This window comes from Dreissena polymorpha, chromosome 3 (assembly GCF_020536995.1).
Source record: "Dreissena polymorpha isolate Duluth1 chromosome 3, UMN_Dpol_1.0, whole genome shotgun sequence".
Classification (NCBI taxonomy): domain Eukaryota; kingdom Metazoa; phylum Mollusca; class Bivalvia; order Myida; family Dreissenidae; genus Dreissena; species Dreissena polymorpha.
The window spans coordinates 65,760,185-65,771,757 of record NC_068357.1 but is presented as its reverse complement, the minus strand read 5'-3'; the positions used below and the strand labels follow the sequence as shown (position 1 = coordinate 65,771,757).

The 11,573-nt window shown below is 35.5% G+C and overlaps 1 protein-coding gene across 1 annotated transcript in view; it reads right to left on the bottom strand.

Moving 5' to 3' along the window:
* Window positions 1-7,416: 7,416 nt before the first annotated feature.
* LOC127874525 (rotatin-like) overlaps window positions 7,417-11,573 on the bottom strand; it is a 96,283-nt gene continuing 92,126 nt past the window's right edge. The window contains exons 45-46 of the mRNA XM_052418892.1: window positions 11,082-11,185; window positions 7,417-9,003 (exon numbers count right to left, since the gene is read on the bottom strand). Of these exons, the coding sequence (XP_052274852.1) occupies window positions 8,866-9,003; window positions 11,082-11,185 (242 nt within the window). The 3' untranslated portion in view covers window positions 7,417-8,865. The remainder of the gene's footprint in view (window positions 9,004-11,081; window positions 11,186-11,573) is intronic.

Sequence of the window (11,573 nt, the reverse complement as noted above, 5' to 3'; positions counted from 1 at the left end):
CCACTGTGTCACGTAAAAAAGGTCGTTTGACAGATCCCTGATTCATTGATAGATAAACGCTGATCAATAGTGATAGATACAGGCTATTGCACGCATACATAGATGATATTAAATTGGTGAAATCACGTTGTGAACCGAGCACTGCGTTGAAGTGTAACCCGATTTACATGAAAAACTTTTCAGAGTAACTATATTTCGCCATAAAAATATCAACAGAAAAACATACGTCTTCGAACATACCTTTAACAAACATTAAAGAACACGTGCATATGCAAAACATCGCTGACTGGGTATTTATTTATTATACTAAACAGTTATTGTATATGAATGTGAACGATTAAATATTGGTGTAAAATCAATATTTAACACTTTAATGAATTAGTTTTGAAAATTGAAACAATATATTGAGATATTACCATTGTTTAATATCCATCAATTATAAACATTTTGTCACATAAATAAAAAAATAGAATAATATTTTGTAAAATAAAGTTCACCCATAAAAATCAGTGTTCCTTATAGCAAAAGTAAAAATTTCGACGCTATATGTGGAATGGTAACATAGATTAAAAGAGATACAAAATGCTCGTTTTTATTTTTTTCGTGTCACAATATATTCCATGTGAATTTCCCGCGACGATATCCGCACATTTACGAGCAAACGCGAGATTGTCTTCTGGCAGCTTCGGAAGTATGGGAAGATATACGTAGGTCTCATGAGCTGCCCGAAGCCAATCTCGCGTTCGCTCGTAAATTATTTCGCATTATTGTACGAAATATTCGTTGATTTCGAGTGTTAATGGCCTTTTAAAACTAGTTGGTCAAAGAAATCGGAGGAAATATATTTCAATACGTATAATAAGTTAAGTTGAGCTTACTTTTATAATATGTAACTTACATTATTAGGACTGATGCTAAGCACTGATAAAATAAAATAATAACGTTATGTATACTTTGTTGGCACAACAGTTTGCTAAGCGCAACGGTTGAAATACGCGCACGTTACCGCGACCACCCGTTGCCAATCGAAACTTTGTATCAGTAATAACCTAAGGGAATAAAATAGCCCTTATTCTGAACTTGTCCTAACTTGTGTTGTACTTAAAAGTTAAAGGTAGGAGAGATGGGTTCCAACATGGGTACCCCATAATGCATCATCGGGAACGGAAGAACCCCATACACTTTTTAATTTGCAAATACATCTAATAGTCGGCATTTACTCTCAGTCGCACGTCTAACAATTGTAGAATTCTTATTTATTAAAAAATGGTTAACGATATCAACTTGAAATTTCATGATGTTTTTTAGATACTTAGCCACAATGTTGGTTTGAAATCGTTTATCCGGATGATGCTCTGAAACTTTTTGACCACGGGCTAGTATATTTTCTTCAAGAAGTACATCCACATGTAATTATGCGAATTGTATTGAGTTTCTTTCGTATATTATGCTTTGTATAAGAAAAATCAGAAAAATAAGACATGAATACATTTTCCGTTTCATAACCTGTAAATATGAACATAAGCGTAACAAATTTAACTGCAATGAACTATGACTCAGGAAGTTATAAAATTTGGTCGTTAGGCGTTTGATTATAAACAAATAAAATTGACTTATTCACAACGCCAATCAAGTCCTTAAATATGTTCAATAAACCGTGTTTAATTGTGTCATATCCAACGCCAAGGCGGAAGTCATTTTGATCCACATCATAGAGAAATGTTACATCTACATAATTTGTAAATCACAAACACAATCGCATTGAAAGATATTGAATTTCGGAATCCATCGGGAAATTTTATATTAAGTAGCTCTTTTAATACATGTAGGTGATGAAGAATAAACAATCCATGGACGTTAGCAATACATAACCAGAATTGAATGAATGCGATTAATAACGTCAATATGTAACAAGGACACGCATGATAAATAACTTACACTTAACTAATTACACAAGGGCGATGAAAATTCCTGACCAAATTCTTTTAGATAATCCTATTTCTATTTCTAGTAATAGCAGAAAATGTTTAAAATTTATGCGCGGAACAGCAGCAATAATACTAACCTGCTTAAGTGCTTTTGTGACTAGGAAAATAACTTCTTCCAACCAACTCCAGCCATACTTTATTGAGTTATGTTTCCTTCACTATTTAACACGAAAGCGAACACGCACTATTATGCTATTGGTAATATCAGGATCCGGAGTTGATTGCGATGGTACTCTTTTGTCTGTTTCAACCATATTATTTTTGAAAACGAAAATACATGTAACCATACATTATAGAAGTCGTGTTTAGCCTTTAACAAATTAAGCGAAATAAGAACAATATGTAACTACAAATGATATTATTCTCTTTTAGAAAACTACGGTTTTGTGTTGCTAGCATGCATTTTATTTAAAAGAGACATCCACGGTAGTACTACGATAATGGTTTAGTGCTTAAAAGCGTGTTGTGATTTATATGGATTGTAATTATATATAGATTCGTCATTCGATGCGTGTGTTTTGACGGTGATTAAATATGGATCAGGAGAAAAAGGCGAAAAACCCGCCCTCATTATATTGTTTTTTTAATAGATAAAATACCACATTTACTTAAGTGTGGATTTTCAATGAAGTTGCGTTTGAGTTTATTTTCAGTTCAGTTACTCGTTCATGTCACATTGAACCTTACCCGATCCGGATCAATTGCTGAAACAAAAATGGCGCAACGTTTGCGGACGCCATTAAAGGACCCAAGCGGTTAATCACTGTTGCTCATTATATACACAAGTGCGAAAGAATTGTTTAATTTATTTTGTGATTTATACTGGGATAGGTGTGAGGTTTAACCAGCCGCACACAGGTTTAAACCCCAAATGCTTTGCTTTGACTGTTCCATTGCGGTGAGCCCAGTTTTAATAATTCGGGATTTTCGTTATTAAGAAGTTTTCTCCCATTCGGGAAGGTATCACGAGTATCCCGAGTAAAAAGCGGTCCGTCTTAAATGCGTATATGACTCATATCCGCGGATATGACCGAAAAGTGCGGATATGGACGAATATAAGCAATATCGACACTTTTTCTGTAATGTTCATTTCAATGTTCAATGAATAATACACAATATGTATAAAATATGCAAGGTGAAATATCTTATATTTGTTTGTTACTATACATTATAGTTTACTGGTACGTAAAAAATTGCACGTTATTGTATTTATTCAAATAAACAAAGGATATCGTAGTGCTACATTTAAATGTTTCAAGAATGAGTATAACCATTATATTAGCGCTGTTATTGAAAAGCAATGCATGTCCCGCAAATTTTTTAGATTTGTCGTTAATATTTCAACAGTTCATATCCAATATCCCGAAATGTTAAAATACGAAGCCTATATGTTTAAGATTAATATTACAGCTGTTACATTCACTTATAAAACATAATATAAACGATAAATATAATATTTTAGCGGGACATGCATTGCTTTTCAATAACAGTGCAACTATAATGGTTTTATGAACATGATGTGGACATTTTGGATATTGACTACAAAACATGTCACCTGTCTGGTACTTACGAATGGAAATGTAGGGCAGAGGTGACAGAGATATTTTCCGGAAGTGGCTGCCTTAATATACACTGCTTTCTTTCATGTTTTGTTACTACTTTGCGCTGAGGAAAATTTTCAGTAGGAATTTTGTTTCGGTCAACAGAGTTTGGACCGATTCCGTCTCGAAAGTGGTCGGAACAGACTTGAGTATACGCCGTTGGAAACCAAGTTTTCCGGCTAATTGCTGTCATCCAAGCTTTTCTTGTAATGCGTATTTAGGCAATTTATGTAATGTTACTTTTGTTGAAAATGTACCTATTATACCGCTACAAATAAGGCATTTGACGATTGACCAGTAGTATTTCCCCATTGTTTTCCTTAACACCGGAAGTAGTTATACCTACCCGCACGAACGACAACTCTGTCAAGACGGAATTACGATAATCGGGACATATTGTTTAAGAGTTTAACTAAAGATTTTCGGTGGGATAATGACGTCATTTCGTCAAAAAAATGTCGTCATTTCACAGTAAAAAGTGAAAATTATCGATATTTTTCACTGTTAATTTTCACTGTTTGAAACATTGACATTATCAGTTTCCATTCACTTATATTTCTCAATAAACCACCGGAAAGCATAAAATAAATAGTAACAATCGAATATAAGATATTTTTACCTTACATAAAGTTATTATAGCACTTCAAATATAGATCCTTTATTGGATAAACCACATTCGTCGATTTTATCATATTCGCGCATTTAAAATCATCATTTATTTTCAAATGAAAAATGCCACTTGAAACAGTAAAATTTCAGACAATATTTACTGCATTCATACCATTCAGTATATAAACATTTTTATATCAAATAAAATTATAACCAGGGAAAAAGTAACATCATTAATTACTTGTGGTCTGGCGGTAATCGGCCAAAAATATTGTAATATTTTCTAAAGCATATCGTTTATCTAAATACTAAAGTTTTGAGACGACATCAAGAATAATGATACATTCAGTATATTATATAAACATTATGTAAACTTATTCAACAAAACATATGTGGTGTCGGCATGGGTATATTGTATATGGTGTGTAGCCCTAAAAAAATCTTCTGGCACTTCGTCATGTTCGCGGATATGAATTAAGAGTTGGAAAAATGATAATGTCTATTAAATTGTTATATTTTGAGACAATACTAACATATTTAACCCATATTGTGTTTTTTTATTACACATTGCAGACAAAGTGTCGATATTGCCTGTATTCGTCCATATCCGCACTTTTCGGTCAATCCGCGGATATGAGTCATATTCGCATGTTAGACGGACCGCGTTTTACACGGGATACTCGTGATACCTTCCCGAATGGGAGACAACTTCGTAATTACGAAAAGACCTAATGGTATGGTTATGGTGTCATGTTATGAAAGTAGTGGTTAAGAACAATATTTTTTCTCTTAAAAAATTCCGGAGTTTCATGGTTCGGTATATTAAAGCTATTAGTCACCCGATACGACTCGAGTTAGTCTGTTCGACAGGCCTTAGGTTAACGGAGTTAGCCTGTACGGACAGGCAATGGTATTACCAGCATACCATTTGGTATGGGGTTAGCCTCTAGATAACCTGGCTCAAAGATCTATAAATAAATAGTCTATAATTAGATATCGAAGGAAAAGGGATTAGGCTACGGCATCTCGATCTTCTCGATTATTTATTAATAATAATGAAAGAAACACGCCTTTTTAGGTCTTAAACCAGTAAAGAATGGAAATATTGGTTATAAACTTATATTTTGTTCAACGAATTTAGAACATTTTAAGATTGATTATAATAAATGCTAACGTGAATCTTGTTACCGCGTGGTTTATTTGTAATACCTGTGAAATGTACAATAGATTCATAATATTGAAATACACTATGCATTTGTTGATACATGTAGTTAACTTATATTTAAGTATGCAATAGCAAAAATAATAACAAACAAGAAGTGTGAACGTAATTTTATTTATTTTATTTTTTTAATTATTAACCCATATATTTATCTAATTATAAATTAATTTATTCAATTATCGTTCCATCCGTCCATCCGCCCGTTCCTCCGTTTGTTTGTTCGTTTGTGCATTCGTGCGTTTGTTTATTGTTTGTTGGTTGGTTGGTTCGTTCGTTCTTTGATTCGTTCCTCGGTTCGTTCGTTCGTTTGTTTGTTCGTTTGTTTGTTCTTTTGTTATTTCGTTCTTTTTTTTAATTTGTTCTTTGGTTAATTCTTTTTTTCGTTCGTTCGTTCGTTCGATAATTTATTCGTTCGTTCGTTCATTTATTCATTCACTTCCTTCCTTCCTTCCTTCCTTCCTTCTTTATTTCCTTCCTTCCTTCCTTCCTTCCTTCGTTTCTCCCTCCCTCCCTCCCTCCCTCCCTCCCTAAATAAAATTATTAAAAAAACGTTCTCAATTGATAAAGTGTAAATTACTAAAAATATATATTTAATTGAAAGGCGATTAAACCATCCTGGTCATTCAGTAAGATGCTTGATAAATATTAAATTGATACGATTATTTGCCATAATGTATGTCTATTTGAATGTGTGTACATTAAAAACTTGTCCGTATGTAATTGTCTTCAAGGAAATAACATCGGTGAAGTAACATGGGTGCTTTTCACAGTATAATACAAGTTTAAAGTCTCACATACCAGGAAAAAAATTCAATGCACGTTATTAAATAACTTAATAATTTGGGCGCAAAGTTGGTTTCTATAACAGCACATACTACATTTGAAATAAACATTCACTTGCAAGACATCTAATGGGACAGAGATGCAATTACATTCCTTTATAAAATACGATTTTTAGCCTGAACTTATCTGTTGACTTTTAAGTAAGATATTATCTGCCTCCATGGGATGCTTATTAGCTGTTTTATTATTTACTTAATTGTATGTGTCGTCCTCAGTTATCTCCAGTTGTCTAGAAAATCACTTCATCGACTTTGATGTCATCTATGCTCTTCAATTATAAAGTCAACGGCGCTTTCCAGACGAATTTTTATTTCAAAATTGGATTCCATATTATTTTGCCTATGCGTTCTAAACAAACATGTTACAACAATAAAACAGCGGAAGTCTACATTGTGTATTAGCAACCTGCTGTGGTGATCCCTTTTTTATCCATTTCAGCGTCAAGTTATCTCATATAGATCAGACATCGGCCAGCTCCCTTATATATTAGTCTAACTTAAATTTTCTGTCGTAAAGTATTGTGGTTAGATTGTCAAATTAAGAAAAACGACCTTTTTTCTATAAGTTCACAATAAAATTCGCTTATCAAGCTCTGTCTGGCTTAAATTATCATTGCTAATCTCTTTATTGCCACCAATTAACAAACCATATCTACTAGTCAAGTGATCCAGTGTTGTTTTTGACACCTTATCAGCGATCTATCGGCAAATTATTGATTTTATCGCGCTTTCACACCATGGTGTTTTTATGATGGGGTCACTAATAGCTAGCGATAGATGCATCGTAGTGAAATAAAAGCAGACTGCTTTTGTATTTAATGGCCCATTTGATGTGTTTGATATCAACTATAAACAAAATCATTTTTTTTAATTAAAACGTTTTATTTCAACCTTAATTTTCACGATAGGGATATGCACCCAGCATCTTTAAAAAAGGATATTTCTTGCTACCATTATCGTAGTTTCATTATGACTGCAGGGTGTCTTCTGGTTGTTGTAGATCAGGGCCCGGAGGGTAGACGCAGCCCCTGTCCTCAACTTCTCCATGTCAGACTCAACACACTGCAGTAACCGTGGCAACTATGTGTATAAGCACACACAGCACATCACACAAAACTACATTACACATACTATAGAAGGAATGTGACTGAACAAACCTTTTTTGTGTTTATTACATAAATACTACAACAAATCTTTCTATTTATCCTCAGCACGATACAATTGGACGGAAAACATAAAATGTACAAAATGGGGCAAATTTGAACGCTGAAAGTTATGTTCAAATGAATAAACAAGTATAAGTTCAGTTATCTCTCTGATTACAATTGTTTAATGCCTTCCTTAAATTTATATTTTATTTGTTCAAAATATGAATTAATAAATAAGTGTTGAATGAACAGTGCCAACCTTACAATAAACATATATCCGCTACTGATTAAAAGTAATGCTATATTCATCAAATCTTTACTGAACTTTCTAAACCTATCACAGAAAATGTTCTGACACTTTATTTTACTGCTAGAGTTAATTTAACTACCACACGGATTCAATGTGAAAATTCCTCCAAATACTGCATTTACACTAAAAATGATCAGCATAATTATGCAAAAAAGGGCAAAATTTTGACAAAGTGCTTTTATTTTGTATATGATTCTTGTGTGAAACATAAGATGTTTCATCTACTCTAGTGTAGCATTTATTTTGATGTCTTCAAAAGCACATTAATTTAATGAAGTTCAGCAAAAGAGTCAGCATGACTTGACATTCAAAGTTTGCAGTCTTGCGTTCAGTAAATGATTTTACATGAGTAAGACATGTGCACACAAGGTTATTTTGAACTCCTAAAATAATTGTGAACTCCTAAAATAATTGGTGGCCTTCAAGTCAGGGCAAGTTTCCAAACAGACCAATAGTCAGACTAAAGGAACAAAGAGGTTATACATCATGAAAGCTACTGTTCTTGCGCTTAAATTAACCACACAGCATATTTTTATAGAATACTATTCAATGGACATAGCATCCTTACTTATTACACAAGTTAACAACACACATATTTTATAAAGAACAAGGCTAAGATTTGTAACTAATTGACAAACTCAGTCTAATGTCATAATAGCACATTCCTATTTACAGGAGGCATTTGAATCATTGGTACTTAACATTGTATGACCCACTTAAATTAGGATACAATTACTGACTAAGCATATTTGTCTATTACCAAAAAATATGTATGCATAGTTTATTTAACTTTATATGTTGCGATTTTCTTAGTATCTTACAAATGTCTTTCATTTAGAAAGTTTTTCTTATAAATGTAAAGAAAGTAACTCTTAATCTTCACAGCTTCAGAAAAAAACATCTAATCTAAACATAAAACAAATGCTGTCATATGTGATCAACTAATAATTCATACAAACAATAACGATTTATGCGCAAAGAGATTTTTATAACCAATTTTACAATGGCAGACACTTTAACCTAAAGCATTATGCCAAGTTTCCAATAACAAGACTCATTTGTACCACCAGTGAGTTTTTATGAAGTGTAGCCCTTTGCGGAGTCTATTCACTGACAGTGATAATCTGTTTATTCACGGTGGCGATCTATTCACTGACGGTGGTGATCACTGCATTTATGTCCAGTAGACAGGTGTCTGACAGAGGCCCAGTGTCGTCCTCCCAACTTGACAGCATCTCCTGCAGCTTAGCAGCCACGTTGCAGTTCTTCATGACCACCTTCGCCTGAATGGGCCAGATAAATATTATAAGAACCAAGCTCTGGAAAAAAGGGTTTAGCCCTTTGCATGCTTGAAAATTTGTTGTCTGCTAAAATGTCGTCTGCTGCATTTCTAAAATTAGCATTTTCTTCGATTTTTTTCAAAGAATATTATCAGAATAGCAAACAGTTTGGTTCCTGATGAGACGCCACATTCTGTGGCGTCTCATCTGGATCCAAACTGTTTGCAAAGGCCTTCAAAATTCGGTTCCCGAACTGAAAGGGTTTGATGCATTTGAAGTCCGCACAGGCTAATCAGGGAAGATACTTTCCAGATTTTTGTTTACAAGAGACTTCCTTCAAATGAAAAATTTCTTAAAGTGAAAGTGAGGCCCTTGGTTAGCCTGTGCAGACGTACTTACATTTAGGTCAGTTTTCTCCAAATAAAGCCCATGTTTTATAAAATATCATGGGCAGTTGAGGGGCAAAGTAGAAAATACATTGTTGTAGAAAGTAATGAGAACCAAGGCCAAAAGCTGAGATTAATATTTATCTTCAAAGGTGGCAATATTAATCATACCTCAAAAATGTCTATGATATTTAGTTTATTACACCAAACAAACATGCACTAGATTAAATAACAAAACAGGTCAACATGCAGATTGTAATTTTAAAATCAAGCCCTCATCAAAATTGATACATCCTATAAATATAAAATGGGATTGTACAGTTGTAAAACGAAAAGAGGTACAAAAGATGAAGGTCCCATGTGCCTGATTCTGCGAAAACTTGGCTTAATGAATGTGCACAAAATGTCATCCATGATTAGCCTGAGCAGTCCACACAGGCTAATGAGGGAGACACATTGCAGTCCACACAGGCTAATGAGGGAGACACATTGCAGTCCACACAGGCTAATGAGGGAGACACATTGCAGTCCACACAGGCTAATGAGGGAGACACATTGCAGTCCACACAGGCTAATGAGGGAGACACATTGCAGTCCACACAGGCTAATGAGGGAGACACATTGCAGTCCACACAGGCTAATGAGGGAGCCACATTGCAGTCCACACAGGCTAATGAGAGAGCCACATTGCAGTCCACACAGGCTAATGAGGGAGACACATTGCAGTCCACACAGGCTAATGAGGGAGCCACATTGCAGTCCACACAGGCTAATGAGGGAGACACATTGCAGTCCACACAGGCTAATGAGGGAGACACATTGCAGTCCACACAGGCTAATGAGGGAGCCACATTGCAGTCCACACAGGCTAATGAGGGAGACACAAGACTGAGCAGTCCACACATGCTAATGAGGGAGACACAAGACTGAGCAGTCCACACAGGCTAATGAGGGAGACACAAGACTGAGCAGTCCACACAGGCTAATGAGGGAGACACATTGCAGCCCACACAGGCTAATGAGGGAGACACAAGACTGAGCAGTCCACACAGGCTAATGAGGGAGACACAAGACTGAACAGTCCACACAGGCTAATGAGGAAGACACAAGACTGAGCAGTCCACACAGGCTAATGAGGGAGACACAAGCCTGAGCAGTCCACACAGGCTAATGAGGGAGACACAAGCCTGAGCAGTCCACACAGGCTAATGAGGGAGACACATTGCAGTCCACACAGGCTAATGAGGTTGACACAAGACTGAGCAGTCCACACAGGCTAATGAGGGAGACACAAGACTGAGCAGTCCACACAGGCTAATGAGGGAGACACAAGACTGAGCAGTCCACACAGGCTAATGAGGGAGACACAAGACTGAGCAGTCCACACAGGCTAATGAGGGAGACACAAGACTGAGCAGTCCACACAGGCTAATGAGGGAGACACAAGACTGAGCAGTCCACACAGGCTAATGAGGGAGACACAAGACTGAGCAGTCCACACAGGCTAATGAGGGAGACACATTCTGTTTTTATGAAATTCTTTATATAAAGAATGCCTCTTCTAAAAAAAATCCAGTCTAGAGGAAAAGTTCGTCCCTGATTAGCCTTTGAAGACTGCACAGGCTAATCAGAGAAAACGATTAACGCACATGAATTAAGCCCAGCTTTCCCAGAACAGGGCATACATGATCTCACCTTCTGGTTGTTGTAGACCAGGGCCCAGAGGGCAGACGCAGCCCCTGTCCTCAACTTTTCCATGTCAGACTCGACACACTGGAGTAACCTTGGCAACAATTTTTCTGGAAAAACAACAATTCAGGAGTACAGTTGTGAACATTTATTATTTTACATTTAAAGTCAAAGTGCATGTTTACTGGATGATTGATTGCAGGCCAATATTTTTTTGGGTGTGTGCGGGGGAGTGGGGGGGGGATATTTGTAGTAAATGAGCTTGGTTTTTGTGGAAAGATCGTTTTCATGGTGTACAGTAAATGTGAAATGACTTGCTATCCAGAAAAACAACTTTTCAGGCAAAAAAACTTTTTGTTTAAGTTCTAGCGATTTGACACTAGACCAAACAGAGACATGTTTTTGCCCAGGCATTTGATTTTCTAAAATCTTTAGCCATTTTTGTCCAAAAGACATTTAAAGTCAACTCAAGCAAGGTATTTTATGTGATTTTTTGAA